Source organism: Lepidochelys olivacea, assembly GCF_965140295.1.
Source record: "Lepidochelys olivacea isolate rLepOli2 genome assembly, chromosome: 27".
NCBI lineage: Eukaryota > Metazoa > Chordata > Testudines > Cheloniidae > Lepidochelys > Lepidochelys olivacea.
Window position 1 is genome coordinate 17277174 of NC_140437.1, and position 24503 is coordinate 17301676.

Genomic DNA, 24503 nt, shown 5'->3' on the forward strand with positions numbered 1-24503 from the left:
TGGTTTTTGGGTCTCATCCTTCTCCTGCTCTGTCCTCATCACCACGCTGCCCAGGAGAGGACTGGCTCAAGGGGAGGGGCTGCAGGTCAGGACTGAGGGGCATTGCCAGAGTGGTGAATGGGCCCAGGCCTGGAGTAGCAGCGGGGGCGGAGGCCAGCACTGAGGGAGGGCGGGGTGCTGGACAGCAGTGGAGGCTGCAGGTCAGGGAAGTGCATTGGCTGATCTGTATGGGCCCAGGCCTGGGAGAGCAATGGGGCTGCTGGCCTGGATTAGGGTGTGCTGGTCGGGGGCAGCACAGGAATTGCGACTGGTGCTGCCCTGAGATGCCTTGCAGAGCTGTGTGGTTGCACAGCCCCAGCGCGCTCCTCCTGTCACTTGCTAGAGCCACGTCGTTCCTCCCAAAACAAAACATAAGGCCAGCTGCCCGCTGGGACATTTCTGACTCCAGCTAGCCGTCACTTCCCCGCTCGGAGGTTCAGATGCGCAAACCAAGCAGAGCTAATATTTGTAAGTCTATTTTTGGACCTCGGAGACACGGGTTGTTCCTTTTAATGATTTGATCAACTCTGCTTTTTCTCTCTTATTTCGAGAGAAAGGAGGGTTTGGACAGAAATCAGTGTCTCACAGCTCCCCTTTTCCCAGCTGCTGAGACTGGTGCCTTTCCAGACAGATATGATCATAGCTGCAGCATCTGTGAATAGTTCCAGCAAAGCAGGACTTGTCTAGTAACAATGGGCTCACTGGCATGTGGAAACAGATCATTATGTGGGGGGGAAGAGCAGCCCAGCTGCTGACGGCCGGTGAGTTCCTGTGCAGGTAATTACCGGCTCCCTGGGCAGGGCTTGCTCTAAACCTTTGAGTCAAGAGTGCAGGCTAGTCAGTAAATGTTGCACAGAGTGTGGTGGGAGGGTTTCTTTGATCTGACTGTCCAGCTGGCTCTACAATAAAGACCAAATGCAAAAGTCAGGGCTCTCCCCAGATTGTCTTTTAGTTCCTTCCTCCCTCCACACCCCCTTCACCTTCACATCTGGGCTCCTCGGCAACATGGAAAACACACAAAGATCCAATACTCCCCCAAAAAGTGCAGGTGGAAAACCTCCCCCTCTGCTGCTATCGGGGAGCACCTCTTACTCAGTCACCCTGTTGTTGCCAAGCCAAACATCTGAGTAAAAAATCATGCCTTGAAGCCCACCAAATGCAGCTTCTGGCTGGACCCTCCAAGCACTCCACTGAAACCGCTCTGGTGCTGCTGGCCCAGGCGAGGCCCCACCTAGCTGCAGTGGCCACGTGTTATTCCCGTGATGCTCTGCATAGCTGCTGTTTTTTAAAGAACAAGGCAGGAAAGGGAGGCTGGCCATGCAGTGCAATGGTTATGCACGACTGTTGGGCAGGTCTATGGATCGGGTACGTCACGCAGGTCCACAAATGCTGCCTGCCTTCAGATCCAGTGTGGTCCTGCAGAGAGACCTGTTCCCATCTGAGAGGATCTCCCAGAAACCTGTGAGCACGTATGGCCCCAATCCTGTGCTCTGACCCCTCTCCCAGCAGAGAGCCGGCTCGCCCCAGAGGATGGCAGAGCCCAGGCAACAGGCGAATCTCAACTTTGACTGAACTACACAGCACTGACTGCAAAGGAAGCACCCGCTGCCCGGCTCTCTCCGAAAGCCCTGGCCTCTGGGAGCCTTCAGGTTTGTGGGTAACTCCCCAGTAAGCAGAGACCAGCCCAGGGCTGCACAATGAGACACCCTATCAGAGGGTGTTGGGAAGGCCGTAAATGTCCAGTCAACGTACAGCTCCATAAACACCACAATGGGCCGCCACCAGCCCTGGCTCTGGCAGGAAACATCCCTCTTTGCCACAGCGGTACATGGCCAGCAGCTCGCGGCCGTGCAGAGTCCTTGGCGGCCGTGGCGGGCGGCTCATCTGCTGCTCTGTGGACCAACTGATGGCAGCCATAGCCCTGTCCTTCAGGCACCAGTGCTGGGCACAGATAGCTGGGAGGCAGGTCCTGCCTCCTGGGAAGCTCAGCTCTATCAGAGCACAGACACTCTCCAGGGTTGTCCGCAGGGCTGATGCTGGCCCAGGAAATGCTGCCCACTGGCCGGGACTCGGGAACCCCAGGCAGGACGTGTGCTGCTCCCTGAGATGTTCCTGCTCACCTGGCTCCTAGGTTTGTGCTGTGCCACCCCAGCACAAGGGACCTGCTACTGCGGGGCTGCTGGAGGGCTTGGAAGAGAAAGCACTCGAAGAGCCTCATGTGTCCCAGCAGCACACACCAGCCCCCTGCGGGGTCGCCTGGGGCTGCTCCTGCACTGGCAGGAGAGACCACGGGCTGCAGCAGCCCCTCTGCGGTGACTCCGGGAGCTACCCCATGTGGAGGTCAGGGCCTTGTTTGCTGACCGAGCCACTGGCGGCTTTGTGCTGCACGTGGAAACACCTCGGGCATCAGTCATCTCACTGCCCTCTGAGAGGCTCTGGGCAGATGCCTGAGCATCAAGGGGGCCCGTGGCAGGGAAATCCCGATGCTAGGAGCTCAGCCATGGTAGGGTCCCAATGTCACCTCTCGGCAGAAGGATGTTCTTCACCCTGCCCGTCTCCTCCCAGCTCTGCTTCAGGGCCCCCACGCCCCCTTCAGCCTGGGGCTGCTATTTTACCCCATCGCCTGCCTGCCGTCCTCCACCAAGTACTTGTGGCTGGGCAGAATGAACCAACAGCACCACCTCAGGGGGTGGGATTGTTTGGGAAAAGCCCACACACTGACTCAGCCCTCTTCCCCCAAGTCCTGACCACGTCCGGCTGCCACTGAGAAATCTGCAAGGTCTGCCCTGAAAGCTCCTCTCCTGCTGCAGGGCAGCTTCAATTCTGGCCCCCGCCGCACCAGGCTAGTGCCAGGAGGCTCTCAGGGTTCAGACCCAGGGCGGGGGCTGATAACTCTTCTATGGGATCCTCTTGGAGGCCCTGGCTGACACTCATGTAACACCGACAGAGCCCGGTCATTGGTGGGCGGAATCGAACCTGGGGCCTTCGGAGCTTAGTGCTTGAGCCTCTATTCCATGAGCTAAACGCCAGCTGTTTCTTAGCTAAGGCTGTCGAGCAGATTCATTAACTCTCTCTAAGTGGCCTGGGTGCCCAGGAGGCGTGTGGTTACACTCACACTTGGCCTGTGAACATGGCAGCAGCACAGGGACCCAACGGGCGCACACCGAGGGAGGGGACACTAACGCCACGGTGTGATTGGATGGTGCCTGGCCCCAAAGGACTTTAACAAGCTCTGTGCAGGGATTGCATCACTCGCCATCTCTGCTTTAGAGCACTTGGCAACACTGCCAAGGGCAGGAGACGACAAGGTCTGCCTCCACTGTGCATTACAGCAGCCTCGCCGCGCTCCCTCGGACCTCGCTGGGGCCAGCGCTGATTCTGACAACACACGTGCCCGCTCCGGCCTCCCAGCCACATATAGGCCCAAGACACTGGCACGTGGTGGGCTGTGTGCAGACTCCCTACTGGCACTTCGGCGCCACAACCCAATCCCCGTTCTGAGAGCAGAGAACCCAGGGCCACAGACTAGCTACGGGGCAGGGAGCGTCTGAAGATGAATCAGTAAATGCCAGGGAAAGGGGGAATCGCTGTAGCTGGTATTTACATTACAGTAACAGCTACAAAGACAACTGAGATTGGGTCCTGTTGCGCTGGGTGCTGCAGAGACCCAGCAAGAGCCAGTCCCTGCCCCCTAAGAATTTGCAATCCAAAGGGAGGGAGGGCAGGTGATTTGTCCAAGGACTAGGTACGGGTCTCCCCACTAGACCAGGCTGCCTTCCTAACCTCAGCAATGCCCAGAGCTTCCCAGAGCTCCAGACATTGTGTTCCTGAGTCTCCCTCCACTCATCGGCTTTGGAGAGGAACTCCCTGCCTGTTTCGCGGGGATGGAGCCGGTGGGGTCGGTGAACCTGACCCCGGCTTGATTAGAGCACTTCCACTGCCATCTTGTGGACAAAAGAGGTTTGCACACTCCAGAGCATGGAGAAACCCGTATACGGCCGGGCCCCGCTCGTGGAAAGGCAAGGAAAGGGCTGAATTCTTTGGACGTTCACTGCTCTGCTGTCCAGACTCCCTGGGGCCATTCCTTGCTAGGCAGGCTGTCTCAGAGACACATGCCGGGGGAATCCCAGTGATGCTGGGTCAGCCAATGCCTCGTTCGGATCGTCCAGCTGGAGACATTGTCCTTCGAACGGACGTTCTTCCTTCTGCCCTAACAGGAGCCCTTCCAGCTGAGGGACTGGGGCCCAGCTCCTGTGTTATTAACCTCCCTGGGTGACCCTGTAGCTGCAGCCCCACGCGAGACATTTCACAGGTACTGAGACCCTTTCATCCCGCAGGGCCCCAAGGCGCTTCCCAGGCACTGGCCTGACTCCAAGCCTCAGAAAGGCTTGTGCAGACTGGGGGTGTTGCCTGGCAGCTCTGCTCCACCACAGGCAGGGGGGTGGGGGGGCAGCAGCCACCAGGGAGTGACACCAAACCAGGGGTTCACGGCCTGCACTTGGGCTGCCGCTGAACGTGCAGCGGACGTGAGTGACCCAAAGTGCCTGCGTGCCCCCTGCATTGGCTGTCGCTGCCCTGGCACCAGCCAGAGGGGAATGAGCCCGGCCGGCCGGGGGGCAGAAAAGAGGTGACGGTCGGATTGTCTCCTCCCAGGATGTACGGACGGGTGCTTGGAGCTGGGACTCTTCCATGCAGCATACTTGGGTCGCTGTGCCCAAGGCTTGGTCTGTGCTGACACCCAGTGGCCATGCCTGGGACACAAAGCCAATGTATTTGGTGTCACGGCTTCTAGCCGGAGCAAAAACCTGTGCCAGGGAAATGTGACTCAACCCCCCGGGCAGGATTTGGGGTGTAACTGCCGGGCCAATGGCACCGCTGTCTCCCATCACCACCCCCACAAACTGCTCAGGCGCCAAGGGGGCCCTGGGGTGAGTGAATGGGCAAGCCACGGCAGGTAGGGATGGAAAAGCTCAGTTTGGCCCCTGCCGAGGCAGGGTTGTCCCCTACAGTCTAGCTCCCAGGCCTGAAGGCCCTGGCCAGGACGGCAGGGTTGGATCTGTTCTCCCTTGTTGTTGTTTTCAGAACAGGAGCAGGTCCTTGTACTCTGAACGCCCCCTGCCCTTGCAGATGGGAAGGAAACGGGGCTGGGGGTTTAAATCCGACCCATCCTTCAGTGACTGGGGCTTGTGCCCCGGGAGCGCCCCATGCCCATGCTGTGACAGCACGCCTGAGGTCACACGCTCCCTCTCCCAGCCTGCTCTGACTAGATCTCAGACATCTGGGGGACCCAGGGCCCATGGGCTTCGGAAAACTGTTTGCAGCAGCTGACTGTCCAGCTCCACCTTCTCACAGAGGGCGAGGGGCAGGGACCGTGCCCCAGAGCTGCTGCGGAGCCGCTCCAGGCCCAGAGACACCAGCGAGGGACCCAGATCCTCTCCCTGGGGCTGAGCTCAGAGCCTCATGGTCCAGGGAGGGAGGGATGAACTAGTCACTGCTGCCCCCTAGTGCCTTCAGGCAGGACTGCGGTCTCTCTCTCCTGGGACCCTGCCATACCCAGAGGGAAGGGATTTCTCCTTGGGGGCAGTTGTACCAGGTTTAAGGAGGCTAATCACTAGCTGCCCCCTGACTGCAGCTCCAGAGGGGAGCCCAGTGCCTCCAAAAGGCACCAGCCACTAAAGGGGGCCTGTCCCCTGCATTAACTCTCTCCACCCTCCAGGGCTGGGACCACACCATCAACGCTGCGAAGCCAGGCAGTGTTTATGGTCCACTATGGATCTGAGTCCACAGAGTGGAGGGGCTGGTGAGGCAGTGCATGGGGAGGATGCTGGGGGGGCTGGTGAGGCTGTGCGGGGGGCTGGGGGCGATGCACTCACCCTGGGTTGGAATCATGGCTTTGCTCACACATGCCATGAGTTTTGCTGGGTCTCCCTCAGGCCCCACCCCAGAAAGCCCCACACAACAGCCCCGTCTTGAGCCCACGCTGTGCCACTTGCTTTATTGGAACCCAAAGCCACAGAAAACCAAGCAGGAAATCAGTGGGGCTGGGGCAGCTGGGGACTGATTGGTGGGGAGGGATCCCCCTTTCCTCCCCAATCCCAGCGTGCCTCAGAGGGGATGCTTCACCTCCTCCGTGTGGGAAGACAGCACCCTGCCGTCCAGGAGCTCCTCGATCGCAGTCTTCACCCTCCTGGAGGTGGGGGAGCTGTTAGCAGCCTCTGGGAGAAGGAAAACAGGAGAGTGGGGCTGGGGAAGTAACTGTGCCACAGGGGTGGGGTGTGGCAGAGAATCGGCGCATCCACCCGCACACATGGTGCCAGGCACCCCGTGAACGCCCAGCAGCGGTGGGGAAAACCCAGCCCCACTGCAGAGGGCGCAGGGACGTGCCATGCTGTGACCCCTGCCCGCCTTGGTGTAGTCAGCCGCCGAGTCGGGCGCCGGTTCCTGTCTGGCCCAGGTCAGCCGTGACTGAACAGTGTCGCCCCCACAGGCTGTTCGGGCCACAGGCTCGGTCCTGCCCTCAGCGGGCAACTCTCCCCAGAGCCAGCACCCCCACTGGCCTCTGACTGCAGCCCCTGCAGAGAGGCTGAGAGTGCCTGGGCCACACAGCCCGGGCACCCCGCTGCCCCAGAGGTCACATGTGAGGCACGTCCCCAGAGGCGAAGGAGAGGCCGTGGCTGGGCTGCGCCTGCTCTGTGATACCCAGGGGGCTGCGTCCCCAAGAGCCAGCCCCCCACCCCAGCCAGCACCAAACTCCGTATTTAACAGGCAGAATAAAGAGGGGGGGGGTGATCCCCGGGAGGGCACAGCCCCTCGGACACTGCCCAGGAGTGAGACCGGCGCCATTCTCCCTGCTCCGCTCACCTGGGGGTGTCTGTCTCACAGGTGACTTGGCGCCAGATCTGCAGAGAGAAAGGACAGGCACCCAGCTGAGCCAGGGAGCAGCCGCCCAAAGCCACCAAAGGCCCCTCCTGGGCTCAGCCTCTCTCTCCTTGGGACCCTGGGCCTGGAGTCTGATTAGGGGCAGTCCCTCCAGCCCCCAAATCCCTTGTGATTCTCCCAAAATGCTGCAGCGTCCCCTTTCTGCAGCAAAGGGAAGGTCCAGGCACCTGCATATGGGCCCTGCTCTCGCTTGCCGGCATTGAGCCAGACACCAGTGATCCCATCTCATGGCTGCTGGTGATACAGGGAATGGGGCCAATTCCCAGAACAGAAGGGAGAGGGGAGACCCTTGCACAGGGGCTGTCCTCAGCATTGAGGTAGCATGGCCTAGTGGTCTGGGTCTGGCCCTTCTCTGGGGCTCCCTGGCCCCCTCCCCACCTTTCATGGGTTCTTCAGTTTCCTCCTCAAGTTCCAGGCTGCCATTGTGAACATCCATGGCCACTAGGGGCTGCTCTAAGAGAGGCATTTTGCCAAGCTCACCCTCCTTAATAACATGACATGGGGAGGGTCAGTGTCACTAGCCCCATTTTAAAGCTGGGGAGACTGAGGCACAGAGAGCGGGAGGGATTTGCCCATCTGAGGGTCTCCCCACACCCAAGCCTGAGGCCCCTGGAGCTAAGAGCTGCGTATCCCCGACCTGACAGCGTCACCCTCCAGGAGGCGCCGGTAGGTGGCAATTTCCATCTCCAGCCTGGTCTTCAGATCCAGCAGCTGCTGGTGCTCCTCAGCCTGGCGCTGGGTGCCACTTCTCAGCTGCGCCAGCTCGGCCTCCTTCCAAGCGACGCGCCCCCGCAGCTGTGCCAGGTCGCCCCCGGAGCCAGCCTGGGTCTCAGCCAGCGTGCCCTCCAGAGCCTCTTTCTGAAAGCAAAGGTGGGATGAGCCCAGCTGCAGACGCCGGCCCAGGTGCATGCGGGGGACCGACGCCCTGGCTGGCTCATTAGAGCGAGGCCAATAACCAATTTTTTGGTTCAGCCAAACAATTGCGAGTGGGAGGGAGCATCTCAGGCTGACCCAAAAGGAACATTTTTAGAATTTGTTGGCTCCGTTCTACAGACATTCTGACCCCCAGCCTTGATGGCAAGAGGCCTGTGTACCCACCATGCTGCAGAGCGACTGCAGCTCAATCTCCAGGCCCTGGACTATGCGCCTGAGCTCCATGATCTTCGTCCTGGCACCCTGGACAGCTTCCGCACTGGTGGCCACCTCCTGCATGACCGTCTCACACTGCACAAAAGAGAAGAGCTTCAGGGGTCTGGGGCACAAGCAATGGCTTGGCAGGTGCCACAGGGGACATTTTGCATCCTCTCTGGTATGGGATGGAGAGAGACACCTGGACCATGGAGATCTGTGACCCTGGGGTCAAGGCAGCCACCTGCCACCAAACCTCCGGCGAGATGCAGGAACATGACCATGTGCCACAGATGAGCAGTAGCAGAGCAAACCATCCGCCACAGGGAAGGCGCAGAACGTCTTGTGGCTTGTTGCTGAGAGGCCCCTACCTGCTCCTTGTGCCAGGCCGCAGCCTCTCTGCGGTTCCTCTCAATGACGTCCTCGTATTGGTCCCGGATCTCTGCCAGGGTTTTCACCAAGTCGACACCGGGAGCAGAATCCACCTCCACGCTGACTGAGCCCCCCAGGCGGCCTTGGAGAGCAGCCGCTTCCTGCGGGATGTAACGGGAACCAGCCCCTGTGAGAAGGAGCAGGAGGCTGGGCAGGGGGCGGGGGGGGGCAATTGACAGCACAGTGGATCCTAACCAAGGTGCGGTGACTTAGCCAGGGGAAGGGAAAGGAAGGAGCTGAGTTAGTCCCCAGAGGATGTTTGTCCAGGTCATGGTTGCAACATCCCATGTGGCAGAACTGGCAGACCAAGCTGGTCCATGAGAGGCCCATGGCGGGAACAGGAGAAGGGGCTGCGCATCGGGACTGAGGTGCGTTTGCAGAGCTGGGTGTTGGAGGAGGCCAGGACTGGGCTAACAGGGGCTGTGGGTCGGGATTTGAGGGGCGTTTGCAGAGCTGGGTGTGGGAAGTGAGGGGAATTGTTACTGAATCACGCAGCTTGTCAGTCTCCCTTTCGTGGGCTTTAAAGCCCCCAAATCACTAGGCCCCTGAGTGACCCTGTCTGGCCCTTGCAGATCCCATCAGGGTTTGCAGTGGCCGCACCTCCCTGTGGTTCTTCTGGAGTTGAGCCAGCTCCTCCTGCAGGCTTTCCAGCTCCTCCTGTGGGCTGGCTCTGCTCAGGGTCAGCTCGTCCAGGACCTTGCGCAAGCCGGCGACGTCGCTCTCCCCGCCCAGCCGGGTGGCCAGCTCCGACTCAAACCTGTACGGAGAAGCACAAGACGCTGCATCTCAGCCACCCAATCGCCGCTACGTGGGTCCTGGACAGCCGCTGGGACCCTGCTGGCTGAGCAGGCAAACCCAGCCAGGTTTGTCCTAGGAGTGCTAACACCCTGACAGCGCCTGCTCTTGGAGCCTCCCCCAGACGCCCTGGGGCGGAGTGGAGTGCATGGACGTCTGCAGCCGGGAAGACATTCACCTCAGCTGGGTTTTTAAAGCAGCTGTGGTGATCGTGAGCCCTTTGGGGCAGGGAGCACATGTACAGCTCCTAGCACCGTGGGGCCTCCGCCCACAGTCAGGCCTCTAGACCACTAGCACACAACAAATCATCATCAATATAGAGTTGCCACCTTTCTAAAGGCCCCACCCTCTGCCCTGCCTCTCCCCCAAAGCCCCGCCCCCACTCCACCTCTTCCCTGGAGGCTCCACCTCCTTCTCCCCCAAGGTCCCGCCCCCCTTGCTTGCTCCTCCCCACCCCTCACCCTGTCACTTACTGGATCATCTCAAGAAGCCTGGCAGCCCCAGCAGAGCAGGGGTTAGTGTGGATTAATAACCTGGCTCCTCTCCCTGCCCCGTGGTAACCAGGCTTTTGGTTCTGGTGCCATCTAGGGTTGCCAAGGTCCCCTTTTCGACCAGACTTTCCGGTCAAAAACCAGGAACCTGGCAATCCTAAATGGTACCTGGACACAGAAGCCAAAACCTGGACGGGTAGCAACCCTAAATAAATAACATCTTCCAGTGCACCTCTTTGGCATGCGCAAATGCCTGTCTCATGCCTGCGGAGAAAGTGCTTGCAAATTTCACTGGGGCCATTTCAGAGGCTGCTTTGAAAATGTGGTCCTTAAAGAAAAATGCCAAGGAGGAGGAGGGGTATCCCATGAAGATCCCTTACTTCACTCTGAAGTCGTCAGCAGCTAGCGTGGCATTATCAATCTGCAGGATCAGCTGGGCATTGCTCGTTGACGCAGCCTGGATCTGCAGAAGGAGAGAACGGGGGCTGCTATTGCTTTACGGGATGACAGCCGGCTAGGTCAGTGACAGGTCAGTGGGCTGTTGGCTACGCCCTGCTGTTGACTGTGCCATACTCCAGCTCTCAGGTGTATAAACTTCACCGGTCAGGTTGTCAGCTCCAGCAGATCTCAGAATAGTGGCTCTTAAAATCCATTTGCAGTTGAAGTAGAAATATGAGCATGATGGGAATCAGAATGAAGAGAAGTTACCATCTGCCATCACAACCCCTCTGACCCATCCACACCCACAACACACCCACACACGCCTGTTAGGGAAGGATTCAGACAATCCGAACACTGCTGCTTTCCAGGGCTGAGCTGCATTAATTTTTCACACTGGTACAAGATGTTGGTCCCTATTTCAGCAGAGAAATCGTGAATGCTACTAACCACTGAATTACCACTATTAGGCTTCCAGGTCAACACCCCTCTGAGAAGAACAGGAACAGTTCACATCACTCAGAGCTATTGGCTGAGGCCAAACATGGCTCAGGCTGGTATCTCTGCACCAGCCACACCAGGGTCACAATGGGAAGATTAGCTTCCTAATATAAGGGCTTGTGTGCTTTAAAGGATGGCTCACCAAGCCCCCACAGAACAGCCCCTGAAATCCAGTCCCTGTAACAACACGGGGCAGTTGCTGGAGGCAAAGGGGGAGTCAATGCCAGGTCTCCCCCCTTAGGGGAAGGACTCGGAGTCCCAGTACCTCTGATCTGAGCTCCGCAATGGTGTTGAAGTAGCCACTCAGGTCCTGGCATCCAGCCAGCGCTCTCTTTGCATAGACTTCCCGGATCTGCAGTTCCAGCTGCCCATTGGCTTCCTCAAGAGATCGCACCTGGCAGGGGATTGAAGGCAGGTGAAGACCCAAGTGGATGGTGATGGACAAGGCTCCTCACCTGTCAGGGCCTGGGATTCTGGGCTCTCCCTGCGACGGACTCTGGTAACAAAGCCGAACCCGTCTCACTGCCTCAGGGGGAGGACGGTGCCACCGTCAGCAGCCAGGGGGGAACAGCCCAGCGGGAGCTGGGCTGCAAATGCTTTGCTTACCACAGATTTGTTTGTACATTTGCGGGCTGGGTTTCAAAGTGGCCTCAGGCCAGACTCTAAATAAAGCTCTAGGAGCCTAGAGACTATGGTGATGGGCAGCCTAGCGAGAGAGATTTCTGCACCCACATGGCTTGGACAACCCACTGGTCCGTGTGTCAGCTGCCCTGTGTTTGTACGGCCCCCAGCACCACGGGCCCCTAGTTACTACCATACCAAACGGGATTAACAGGAAGAATTCACGCGCACTACGGATGTTCCCTTACTGAGAGCTTTGCTGCCCGCTGGGTTTTACTTGCTCTCCTGCTGAGCCATGCTGTCACATCAGCCCCCCAGCGTTAGGTGTGGGGCTGCCTTCCAGCCCCAGCCAGCATTGCGCTCACTCACCGTCTCCAGGTAGGCAGCCAGGCGGCCGTTCAGGTTCTGCATGGTGTCCTTCTCATTCATGCTGAGGAGGCCCGTTTCCCTGGCACCCCCTCCCAGCCCAGGCCCAACTAGACTGGCATTGCCAGAAAACAGACGGCTGCTGGTGCTCCCAGCCCCGCCACAGACACTGAGTCCTCCCGGAACGCCCCCCTGCAGCCCCCTCATGCTGATCCAGCTCAGCCGGGGCCCCAGAGTAACCCCAGAGCAGGAGAAACTGGCCATGGTCCGGCTGACGGCACCTTGCCGCCCAAATCCCTCCCTCTGCAGAGTGACAAGGAGTCCGGCTGCACCAAAGCCCCAGGGAGTTCCCTTATATAGGGAGTGGAGGGGCTGAGCCAGTGCACCTGACCTCTCCCCTTTTGCCCAGCCAGCAGTGTTCGCACTGTCAGCCCAGGTGGAAAACAAGCCTCTGTTGACTTGTTTTCTTCTTTTTTAAGCCAAACTTGTTTTACGAGAGGGTGGAGGCCAGGGCCTGGATTCGGATCTGTCAGCCCCAGCTGTGCCGCTGGCTGACCGGGAGCAGAATCTGGCCCCGTGTGTTTACAGAGCATGCCCCAGTCCCTGCAGCGTGCTAAGGAAAGTGGGCACAAAACGCCTGGATGCATCCCAAAGGACACCCAGCGTTATGGGTGCCAGGCAAAGCATCCCTGAGACACGCTGTGTGATGGGTGGAGTCATCTGCCCTGGACGCACGGATCACACAAACCCCAGCCCAGCCCCTGCTGAGCACTCTCTGGACAGCTTCACTGACGCTCAGGTTGCCCTGGCCCCCTGGGCAGTGGCCTCGTCTGCTGGAACTTCCCTCAGCAGCCGGCGCCTGGCCCCCTCTCTGGCAGGAACGCAGGCTGGAGATCAGGATGGCTCACATATCCCCGCTAGCTGCGATCCCGCCATTGCATGCACGTTACTAGTGAAGTGCACTCAGAACGCCCCCGCGCTCACGTCCGTGCGTGCAGTGGGACACGTGGCCAGCACATGGTGCAAGACCCATTTGAAAAGGTGCCCTTGAATAAAGAGGAGTCGCTCCGGAGTGTCCGGCATGCTCCATCCTGGGACTAGCAAATACAGACATCGCCCTGGGATTCCGCCTGGACACAATGCTTCGGGTCAGGCCCAGCTCTGCTTCTACGGCTCTTGGGGGCCTTCCAGGAGCTCAGCTGCTTTGCCAGGAATTCCCTGCCCCAGCTAACGCCTCCCAGCCCTCGCTACCTTGTGGGCACGGGATAGGCACCTCAGGCATCCAGAATGGCTACATCGCCCCAGCTGTGTCTGTTCTCGTTCTCACTGTGCAGGCTCTGACAGTACACTCCTCCCCCCAGCAGCCACCCGCCTTCCCGAACGCAGGACCTGCGACTACCCAGCCCTCGGATCCCCCTGACTGCTTCCTTGGCATTCTCAGATCAGGGCTGTCCATGAAGAGCCCAGCCAGTGCGTGTGGGCGACAGGAAGCATGCTGGGGAAGACAAGCTGCTTCGTGAGAATGTTTGAGCCTGGAGGCTGTGTCTGAGCTGTGGAAGAGAAACAACAGAAAGCCAAAAACTGGCTTAGCCACCTGCTAATTATTCCAGGTTTACCCAGGTACCAATAACCCCTAGCTCGCCTCTAGCCCTTTTCATCAGTCGATCTCAAAGCACTTTGCAAAGGCCAGTATCGTTATCCCCATTTTACAGATGGGGAAACTGAGACACAGATAGGGGCTGTGACTTGCCCAAAGTCACCCAGCAGGCCAGGGGCCAAGAACCCAGGGCTCCTGAGTTGCTCGCCAGTGCTCTAACCACATGCTGAGCTGCTGAAGGCACCAGCCTCGTTTATGTAGCACAGACCTGCCGCGCTGCCCTGCCGTTCCGTCGGGTCTCAGCCTACAGCGGGCGTGGTGGAGAGCCAGCAGAGAAAGGGTTCATCTAGCACGAGTTTAGTTGCCCGCAGCCAGTGCCCGTACTGCATTTCTGGGGCAGTAGATGTGGTCCTAACAAGGTGAACCAGCGGGGCTGGTGCCTGAGGAATTGTTTCTGTTTTCTTTGCTCCGTGCAAAACAGGGATGGAGTCCCGGCCTGCCAGTATTTCTGGTTCTGGTTCCAGCTGGGGCACTGAGGGTCGCATGCGCTGCCTGCCCTCGGTACCTGCCTGCACCTGTCCAGTGTGTATGGACGGCACCTGCAGCCACGTTCATCCAGTGACACATACAGGTACCGGAACCAGCCAAGCCAACTGTCCCAGCATCAGCCATTGGCAAACAGCAGAAGAGACCAAGGTGGCTGGGCATTTGCAGAAGGGGAGGAGCTGAAAATACTTTGGCAAAAAAACTATATGGCTAGGGGAAATTTGAGGGTTAATAAATTCCTTGATTCTAAAGCCAGAAACGACCCCTGTGACCTCCCGTGTAACACAGGCCATGGGGCTGCCCTGACTTCATTCCTGGTCCAACTAGAGCAGATCTTCTAGAAAAACACCCAATCTGGATTTTAAAATGGCCAGTAAGGGGGAATCCCCCTCCCCCACCCTTGGGATGCTGTTCCAGGGGTTACTGACCCTCCCTGTTAAAAGTCTCCACCTGGTTTCCTGTCAGAATGTCTTTAGCTTCAGCTCCCAGCCATTGGCTCAGGTTAGACCTTTGTTTGCTAGACTGAAAAGCCCATTATCAAATATTTGTTCCCCTTGCAGGTACTTAGGGGCTGTGGTCAACTCACCCCTTAATCTGCTCTTCGATAAACTAACCAGACTCAGCTCCTGGAGTTGCTACTAAGCGCGTTTTCCAGCCCTTTGATGATTCTCCTGGCTCTTCCCTGAACCCTCTCCAGGTTGTCAACATCCTCCTTGAACTGGAGCGGAGCTCGATCGGCCCGAAAGACCAGCCCTCCCTGGGTTTATCGGCAGTAATTCCCTGGGGCTGCAAATGACTTCCAACTGTTCTTCACAAGGACTTGGCTAGTTCAGCTAACGGTACATGTAAACCAACCCTCCTCCCCCTTCCTACAATACACTGAAGAGTTTCCAGGGGCTTGAAGTGGGAGTGTTCCTTTGACTTCTTTTTTCCTCCATTATGTGTTTGCAGAGTACTGGGCTGGGCTTGCTAGGTTGATATGCTGTGTACTGCAGTAACACCTACATGCCTCAACTGGAGATCAGGCCTCCCTGCGCTTGGTGCTGTACGCATACATAGCAAAAATACGGTTCCTTCCTCCCAAGGGCCTGCAATCTAAGGGCTTGTCTACACTCAAAACACTGCAGCGGCGCAGCTGCCCCAGGGTCAGTGTAGTTCTCCGGTCGGCGTAGGTAACCCACCTCCCGAGAGGCAGTAGCTAAGATGACAGAAGAATTCTTCTGTTATCCTAGCACAGTCTGCACGGGGATTTAGGCTTAAGTGCACCATTCAGGGGGGTGGATTTTTCATAGTTCGGACGACCTGATTGCCTAGTGTGTCGACCAGGCTTAAGTGTGTGATGCGGGTACACAGGTAGAAACAACACCAGGGGGTGGAGCAAGGGGAAGAGTACGGTGTCCCTAGCCTCTGTTTGCCAGGAGCTGGGAATGGGTGGTGGGGGATGGATCACTGGATGATTCCCTGTTGGGTTCATTCCCTCTGGGGCGCCTGGCCCTGGCTCTGTGTGTTGTCCTTGCCCCCAGGCACCAGCTCCCGGCTCCCCGCAGCTCCCATTGGCCAGGAACGGGGAACCGTGGCCAATGGGCGCTTCGGGGGAGGTGCCTGGAGGCGTGGCAAGGGCAGCACACGGAGCCCTGTTCCCCCACCCCCAGGGGCCACGCAGGGACGTGGTTCCAGCCACTTCTCGGATCGGCGCGGTGGTGGGGCCAGGGCAGGCAGGCAGGGAGCCACCCCAGAGCCGCTTTAGGTAAGCGGTGCCAGGCTGGAGCCCAAACCCCTCCTGCACCCCAACCCCCTTCCCTGAGCCCCCTCATACACCCCGCACCCCACCTCTGCCTCAATCCCTTGCCCTGAGCCCGTTCCTGCACACCACACCCCCTCCCACACCCCGCACTCCCTCCTGCACCCCAACCCCCTGCCCTGGCCCTGCATACAATTTCCCCACCCAGATGTGGCCCTTGGCCCAAAAAGTTTGCCCACCCCTGGTCTAACAGGAACTTTGCAGATAAAGTCAGTCTTCCTACCCTGCTGAGGGGATTGTTGGTGCCCTGTAGAGTAGAGCCCTGTAGTGTATCATTCAACAACTCATAAATAACATCTGTCTGGCTACGGGGTCCCCACTCCAATTCGCCACGTCCTCGATACGTCTCAGCAAAAAGCAGGTGTTCCTGGTTATACGCTGCCGTGGGCCTGGGCTATGCCGAATGGCGCCCTGAAAACCAAGCTGTCAGGCTCCACATTGCCAAGTTTGCAAGCACAGAGCTTGTCAACCACAGAGAACTAGACTTAGGCCTGCATGCAGATAGGAGTGGTAATTTACTAAGTATTTTGTGTAAACGGATCCTGCACCGATTTAATTCACTCTTTTAAATGCACATGCATTGGATACAGAAGTTTGGATGGCACAATTGAGCTCACAAGAGAGATCAACAGTGCCACCTTGTGGACACTCCAGGACAAATGCTTCCCACCGAGGACTTTTTGCCCGTTTGAATAGATATCACACCAGATTCCAGGCTAAGGAACTCCTCGAGGTCACTAAGTCGCACAAAGCAAAGGGTCAAACAAGTGAGACGGAAACTTTCCCTGCAGCGTGCATGGGGAGGGCATTTCCCATCTGGCTTGGCAGAAAATAAATGCATTTCTAGCCTTTATGATTGCGAAGTAACCTGTGCCCTGCCGCCATTTTCTGCCTGCTTGAGGCTGCAGCACAAGGGAGGTGCGCAGGGCCTGCGATCACCGCAGGGACCTCGGGCCGGCTGGAAAACTCGGGTTGAAATAAAGGGGCAATATTTCAACTAAAATGTTCACGTTTTCATTTTCCAGCCAGCTGCTGGGGTAGCTCTGAACCGCGACGCGCTCTCTGAGTCTTCCTCTCTCTTTGTTTTACCGCTCAAAAGGTCTTTATTGGAACAGCTGGGAGGGGTCAATTGGCGCCTTTTCCCCAAATCTCTATGAATACAGACTAGTGACTTCCGGGATGGCTTGACAAAGGTTGGGACAAGGGATCAGTCCACACTGTCAGCCCGTGGACTGGAGATACAGGGGGTAGATTGCTCTGTTGAAGTTCTCGGTGTCTAGACTGCTCTGATGGCACCGTAGAGACAGGAAACAAGAAAACAATCGATTGGCTATAGGAAGTGCTTGCGGTCACTCTAGAGGTGGTGCTCTTCCCTGAGAGTCACTACGGCAGTGCTCATCTTAAGATGGGATGTAAAACTCAGGCCCTGGTCAATTATGGTCATTAAAAGATTTGATTCCATGGCACCTTTCACAAGAGTTGGAGTGTCGGACGTTCTCCAACTTCGGTAATTCCCAGCCCTGCCAGCCTAAATCCCCCCCGTAGCTTCGGTGGTTCTTCCCTTTCCACCTTAACCACCATTATACAGGTTTGCTGTCACAGTGCAGGGGCCACCTCAGAAGTGGCTGCATTCCAATCAGAAGCGAATGATGTAAAGTATTTTGGGGCCTGTCTGGCTGCGAGACACTATATACAGGTATAATTATGTCTCTATCACCTAGAGACTGCGGAAGGGATGCTGCCAGATATGGCATCTGGTCCATTCTGAAGGGAAAGCATGACCAGAAAAGCAGGCACGTTATCCTAGAGAAAAGACCCATCTGTTTATTCCGGATGTTGGTACAGCAAATTCACATTTCAGAAAAAACAGAGCAGGCTCTCCCATGAAGCCAGCCCACAGAAACAAATACAGGGGACAGATGCTTTAGAAATCCCAGCCATGGACAGTGAAATGCACTGAGGTGTACCCACCTCTCTATATGGTAAAACAAATAGGTAGCTTTTAATCCATTTAGCTGTGGAGCACCTCAAGGCTGGACATGTGTTGATGCTAGTTGGAGAAGTGGGTCAGACTAGATGACCACAGTGGTCTCTGGAAATGGCCCATCTTGATTATCACTACAAAAGGTTGTGGGGTTTTTTTCTTTCTCCTGCTGGTAATAGCTTACCTTAACTGATCACTCTCATTATAGTGTGTATGATAACACCCATTGTTTTATGTTCTCTGTGTGTGTATATATATATATATCTTCTTACTGTATTTTCCACTGCATGCATCCGATGAAGTGAGCTGTAGCTCACGAAAGCTTATGCTCAAATAAATTGGTTAGTCTCTATGGTGCCACAAGTCCTCCTGTTCTTTTGACCTTAAAATCTATTATTTATAAATCAATAGAACTACCAAGGATGACGCAATCCCTAAAGACAGGTTTCAGAGTAACAGCCGTGTTAGTCTGTATCCGCAAAAAGAACAGGAGGACTTGTGGCACCTTAGAGACTAACCAATTTATTTGAGCATGAGCTTTCAAGAGCTGAATGCATCCGATGAAGTGAGCTGTGGCTCACGAAAGCTTATGCTCAAATAAATTGGTTAGTCTCCAAGGTGTCACAAGTCCTCCTGTTCTTTTTGCAATCCCTAAATAACGTCGTTGCTCACAGGTGCCACAAGGTGGCATCACAGCTGGTAGCAAAATGGTCTCTCAGTGAATTCCTCCCAGAGCTGAACCGAAAACCAGCAACCTCATGAAAGCTGAGGGCTCCAGAGATGTGGGCGGGATGGATGAACTGTAGGTTCAACAAACCTCAGTGCAGTAAATACAATGCAGTAGCCCCAAATGTCTCCAGGAGGGCTGGGCGGCGAGGGAGAGGGGTGTCAGTCAGTTTCCCCAGAGGTAACCGCTCCACAGAGGCAGGTGTCTCATTCCTGTGGATCTCTACGGGTTTTGTTTCTATTACTTTATTTGAATTTTTAGTGTATTTTAAAAAAAAATAAAACACCAGGAGCTGGATGTCAAGTTCAGTTGCAAAGAAGAACCCACAATTAAACTCCAATCCAGTTTTACTCCGTATGGTGGATGCACCGTGGGGAGACACTTCCCAGCCAGTCTGGGAAGTGGATGCACCGTGGGGAGACACTTCCCAGCCAGTCTGGGAATGGGGGTTTTGGCTACCACGGGACAGCGGGAAAGCTATACATCGTCTTTTGATAACTGTAGCTAGCACAGACTGCTGAGATCCAGCCTCTTAGCCACTGGATTAGAAGGACTTGGAAACAGGGTTACATGCTTCTCTTTTTGAATTGCGTTCAGCTACAGGCCCATCCACACAAGGTTTGGGGAAAGGATTTGATCTGAGACAACTAATTCCTGCTGACAAGTGATTGGGGCTTAGCAGATTCTTACAAACCCAAGGTGATAGATTCACCCCCACGGCCCTTCTCTCATTTCCAAGGGCCGCAGGCAGAGGGGGCTGGATTAATGGATGGAATGACCAGAGCATAAGCCTCTGCTGGTCATAAGATCCCACCCAGTGAGTTGTTTTCAGCAATGCCAAGCTGCAGTTTGGAGGGCAGTAGTCTATTTACGCTGACTGTAATTACAGTTTATAAGGAGCCACTTCTGGTGTCACAGCTTGAGCAGACTGGATGCTGGGTGAGATGTGTTGTCCAGGGTGTCATGAGTGCCTGGCAAGGTGCTCAGAAAGCTGCTGCTTTGTGGTATTTCAACTGAGCATGTATGTAGCAATCAATTCACCCACCACTCACACAGCTACCTCTTAAGTGGAATGGGGCAGCTGCTCTGTACCCGCAATGCTACACAACAGTTTAGGACAGGAAGTGGAGTGATTTACAGTAGAAACTCAAGTTATGAACACCTCGGGAATGGAAGTTGTTCGTAACTCTGAACAATGTTATAATTGTTCTTTCAAATGTTTCCAGTTGAACATTGACTTAATTCAGCTTTGAAACTTTACAATGCAGAAGAAAAATGCTTCGTTCGACCATCTTAATTTAAATGAAACAAGCACAGAAAGTTTCCTTACCTTGTCAAATCTTCCTTTTTAAAACTTTCCCTTTATTTTTTAGTTTACATTTAACACAGTACTGCCCTGTATATACTTTTTTGTCTCTGCTGCTGTCTGAGTGTGTACTTCTGGCTCCAATTAAAGTGTGTGGTTGACCAATCGGTTCATAACTCTGGTGTTTGTAACTCTGAAGTTCTACTGTAGGCAGTTGAAATGCCAGGGGGAATTTAAGTTGGTCAAAACATGATTGGTTGAGATTCTTGGTGCAGGATGATACCTTCCTCTGCGCTTCCCGCAGCGTTGATGGAGCCATGTAGGTCCCTAGGATATTAGAGAAACAAGGCGGGTAAGGTGATATCGTTTTCTGGACCAACGTCTGTCGATGAAAGATACACACTTTTGAGCTTACAGAGTTCTTCCTCTTTTATTGGACCAAGGTCTGTTCGTGAAAGAGGAAGAACTCTGTAAGCTCAAAAGCGTGCATCTTTCATCAACAGGCGTTGGTCCAGAAAACGATATTACCTCACCCGCCTTGTCTCTCAGCTGCTTCTGGGAGCCTCAAAATTATCTGTGATGATAACAATAAACAGCTCCCACAAAACCCTGGTTTTACCCACGACCTTCAGTCCCCTCCAGCCCCTCCGCCGGGTGGCTCAGCATGTTTCCCTCGTGCTGCTCTCTGGTGCAGATGGACACGCGGCGCGGCATGCGCCGGGCAGGCCGGGGGGGGCCCCACACGCCTCCAGACATGCCAAACCCGCCAAAAACACGCAGAAAGGGGGCTTGTTTGTGACTTAATTGGCTTGTGAGTTGCTCGTTGGCTAGTAGCTTGTTGCTTCCTCTGTGTGATCGGCAGGGCCGGGGGGAGCCGGGGGTGCACAGCGGGCCCCCCCAGCCCCAGACTGCACGCCGGGGGGGGCTAGTCACCGGGGGGCTGATGGGGAAAGCCCAGGGGCTCCTTGACCGCGAGGAAGCTGGCAGCTGTGGCCGTGCCCTCGGGAGTGGGGCTGGGGGGCGGGGGCAGGGCACTTCCCAGAGCTGCCGGGGGGGGCACTAAGGGGGGCCGGGGGGGTCCCTTGGGTTCATTCCTGGCGGTTTCCTCGCACGAGGTTCCCGTTCACTCCTGGCGACTCCAGGCCCCTGCGGGCGGGGGGCTGGGGGGCGATGGCGGGAGGGGGAGGGGGAGGGGCTCGGGGGGGGGGACGGAGAGGGTGGGGGAGGGGCTGGGGGTCGCTGCGGGGCTCGGGAAGGGAGACAAGGCCCCGGCTCCCCTCCCCCACCCTGCGGCCCTGTCCCACTAAGGCCACTCCCGTCCCATTGCGCATGCTCCAGGCCGCACCCCTCAACGCGCAGGCGCCAAGCGCCGTCCCGGGCCCCAGTGCGCACGCGCCCGGCCCCACCCCTGCCAGTCAGGCCGCGGCTCCCCCTCCGTGCGCGGTGACGTGTCCCGCCCCAGGCCAATCGCAGCCCTCGCTTCCCGTGCGCGCTGGCGTCACAAGGGGCGGCTATATAAGCCGGCGGCGCCGGTCCCGCCCCCCTGACACGGTCTCGAGCCGCCACAGCGAGAGCATCACCCTCCCGAGAGAGACCCGCTCGAGCCGCTGCCGCCCTCGCCGCCCGGCCGCCGCCCGCCCGCTCCCGCCGCCGCCTCCACCGAGGGAAGGGAAGCGTATCGTATGTCCGCTATCCAGAACCTCCACTCCTTCGGTGAGGGGGCGGGGCCGGCGCGCGGGGGGGGCGGGGGCCCGGCCGCTGGCGCTCGCGGGTGGTTGGGGGCGGGGCCTCGCGGTGGCGCAGTTTCTAGTCCCCGGATCGCTGCGTCAGCGGGGGGGGCGGGCTCTGCCGTGACCGACGCAGCCGCCGTCCAATGGCGAGCGCTGTTTCGATGGCGTCGGGGTTTTTTGTTTTTTTTTCTTTTTCGGGCGGGGCAGGACTGGCGCAATCCCCGGGGAAGGGCGGGGCCTGCGGGCTCCGTTTCTCTCCCCCCCCCTCTGATGTCACGGCCCCGTGACTCGCCGGTGACGTCACGAGCCCGGCCCCCGCGCGGCGGGGGGGGTCAGCGGGGCTCACGCGCGCTCTCCCCCCAGACCCCTTTGCTGATGCAAGTAAGGGTGATGACTTGCTCCCCGGCGGCACTGAGGACTACATCCATATAAGGATCCAGCAGCGCAACGGCCGCAAAACCCTCACCACTGTCCAGGGCATCGCGGATGATTACGATAAAAAGAAACTGGTGAAGGCCTTCAAGAAGGTGGGGGCTGGCCCGGGGGGGGGGGTTTATCGGGCGGGGGGGAAGGGGGCTCCCATGGGGGGCGGGGGGGTTTACTGGGCAGTGGGGGAGGGGGAGGCTCCCATGGGGGGCGGGGCGGGGGGGAAGGGGGGGTTAACTGGGGGGGGCTCCCATGGGGAGCGGGGCGGGGGGGAAGGGGGGGTTAACTGGGGGGGCTCCCATGGGGAGCGGGGCGGGGGGTTTATCGGGCAGTGGGGGAGGGGGAGGCTCCTGGGGGGGGTGGGTTTACTGGGCAGAGGGGGAGGGGAGGGTTTTAATGAGCAGTGGGGTGGAGGGGGCCTGCCGGGGGGGTGGGGAGGGGGGTTGCTGCCTTGCAGGGGGTGGTGAAGCTGGAATGCTACCAAACTAATGGGGGGGCTTGAAAGTGCGTGGATGAGCTGACTGGCAGGGGCACATGAGGATGAAAACTGGTCTGTAGAGCTGCTGTCAAACTGAAGTCTCAAGCCTCTGAGGCTAATAGTTGCAAAGCTTTGATATTAAAAAAAAAAAAAAAAACTAAGTTCCAGGAACTGGTCAAAGTCCATAGATTTCTTATGTTTCCATGTGGAAAGATGACCCTGTATGGCGGGTGCCTGCATTATGGGACAGGCCGATATCTGGCCTGCACTGCATTTTTGCCAAAATATGGTTTCTCTACTCATAGAAATTTGCTTGCAATGGTACTGTGATTGAACACCCTGAATATGGAGAAGTGATTCAGCTGCAAGGTGACCAGCGCAAGAACATATGCCAGTTCCTCATAGAGGTATGACGTTCCTTTCTAGAATTTGTGCTCCAGCACTTAACAGATGGTATTCACTGTAACTTTATCAACCTTAGTATAATTTCTTTACAATTAAAGAGATGCCTCCATTTGCTGTGGTTTAATGAGGTGTTAGTTTTGGATCTGATATTTCCTGATACCAAAAGGTAGAATAAGAATCAGAAATGTGGAGAGGTATTCAAAAAATTGCCTGCATTTTTCTCAAACTGTGTATTGCTTATAATGTTCATGCATTTCATAGAATCATAGAATATCAGGGTTGGAAGGGACCCCAGAAGGTCATCTAGTCCAACCCCCTGCTCGAAGCAGGACCAATTCCCAGTTAAATCATCCCAGCCAGGGCTTTGTCAAGCTTGACCTTAAAAACCTCTAAGGAAGGAGATTCTACCACCTCCTTAGGTAACGCATTCCAGTGTTTCACCACCCTCTTAGTGAAAAAGTTTTTCCTAATATCCAATCTAAACCTCCCCCACTGCAACTTGAGACCATTACTCCTCGTTCTGTCATCTGCTACCATTGAGAACAGTCTAGAGCCATCCTCTTTGGAACCCCCTTTCAGGTAGTTGAAAGCAGCTATCAAATCCCCCCTCATTCTTCTCTTCTGCAGGCTAAACAATCCCAGCTCCCTCAGCCTCTCCTCATAAGTCATGTGTTCCAGACCCCTAATCATTTTTGTTGCCCTTCGCTGGACTCTCTCCAATTTATCCACATCCTTCTTGTAGTGTGGGGCCCAAAACTGAACACAGTACTCCAGATGAGGCCTCACCAATGTTGAATAGAGGGGAACGATCATGTCCCTCGATCTGCTGGCTATGCCCCTACTTATACATCCCAAAATGCCATTGGCCTTCTTGGCAACAAGGGCACACTGCTGACTCATATCCAGCTTCTCGTCCACTGTCACCCCAGGTCCTTTTCCGCAGAACTGCTGCCTAGCCATTCGGTCCCTAGTCTGTAGCTGTGCATTGGGTTCTTCCGTCCCAAGTGCAGGACCCTGCACTTATCCTTATTGAACCTCATCAGATTTCTTTTGGCCCAATCCTCCATTTCTAGGGACTCAGTCTAGTTCTTGATGTCGTAGCTTTGTGCTTCCTTGGTGACAGGAGCTTTGGAAATTTAGCCAGTATCTGAATGTCAGAGGTTCACCAGGTTAGTGTTCTGTAAGGCATGTTCATGTCTTTTTTTTTTTCACAGATTGGTTTGGCTAAAGACGACCAGCTGAAGGTCCATGGGTTTTAAGTGCCAGTGGGTCTCTGACGCTTTAAGTGAGAGGACTGCCTTGCGATGAGTAAAATCCCCTTCTGTCCCTTGTCATAAGTTTAAAGCCAGCTGGATTGTGTAATGTAACCATCTGAAGCCTGCTGTTTTAGTCTGGACTAGTGTAACTCAGCGATGTAATAAACTGGCAAGAGCCATGCTGTCTCGTCTTGCTGTCCCTCATTTAAACCGAGGTAAATCAGGCAGTGTCCAGCCTGAAGCTAAAAATAACCAGAAGTTTGTGTTAAGTCCAGGGACTCAACAAGTCTGTCCAGAGACTCTGTCTGAATCTCTCTTCAGTCCAGCTTCCTTTCCATTTAAATGGACTTTAATACTTGAGGTGCCTAAACGCATGAGGCACCAAACATGAGCTGTGACACTGAATGGGGAAATAGCATCCTGTAGGCAGGGCTTGCTTCTGGAGGTGGTGTGGTCTAGGCACAAACTGACTGACCAAGAAGAGTAACTGAAGAAAT

The 24503-nt window shown here is 56.3% G+C and overlaps 2 protein-coding genes across 2 annotated transcripts; one reads left to right on the forward strand and one right to left on the reverse strand.

Annotated features, from left to right (window-relative positions):
- Positions 1-6027: 6027 nt before the first annotated feature.
- LOC311513556 (keratin, type I cytoskeletal 19-like) lies at positions 6028-12136 on the reverse strand. The gene is made up of 9 exons (XM_084615471.1): positions 11754-12136; positions 11029-11157; positions 10205-10287; positions 9139-9295; positions 8478-8639; positions 8077-8202; positions 7616-7836; positions 6901-6938; positions 6028-6254 (listed from the first exon to the last, which is right to left on the reverse strand). Exons 1-9 carry the CDS (start codon positions 12012-12014, stop codon positions 6145-6147), a joined length of 1287 nt encoding a protein of 428 aa, XP_084471597.1. The 5' UTR covers positions 12015-12136; the 3' UTR covers positions 6028-6144.
- Positions 12137-21242: 9106 nt separating this feature from the next.
- EIF1 (eukaryotic translation initiation factor 1) lies at positions 21243-24185 on the forward strand. Its single transcript, XM_084615469.1, has 4 exons — positions 21243-21424; positions 21805-21968; positions 22651-22752; positions 23965-24185. Exons 1-4 carry the CDS (start codon positions 21394-21396, stop codon positions 24007-24009), a joined length of 342 nt encoding a protein of 113 aa, XP_084471595.1. The 5' UTR covers positions 21243-21393; the 3' UTR covers positions 24010-24185.
- Positions 24186-24503: the final 318 nt, after the last annotated feature.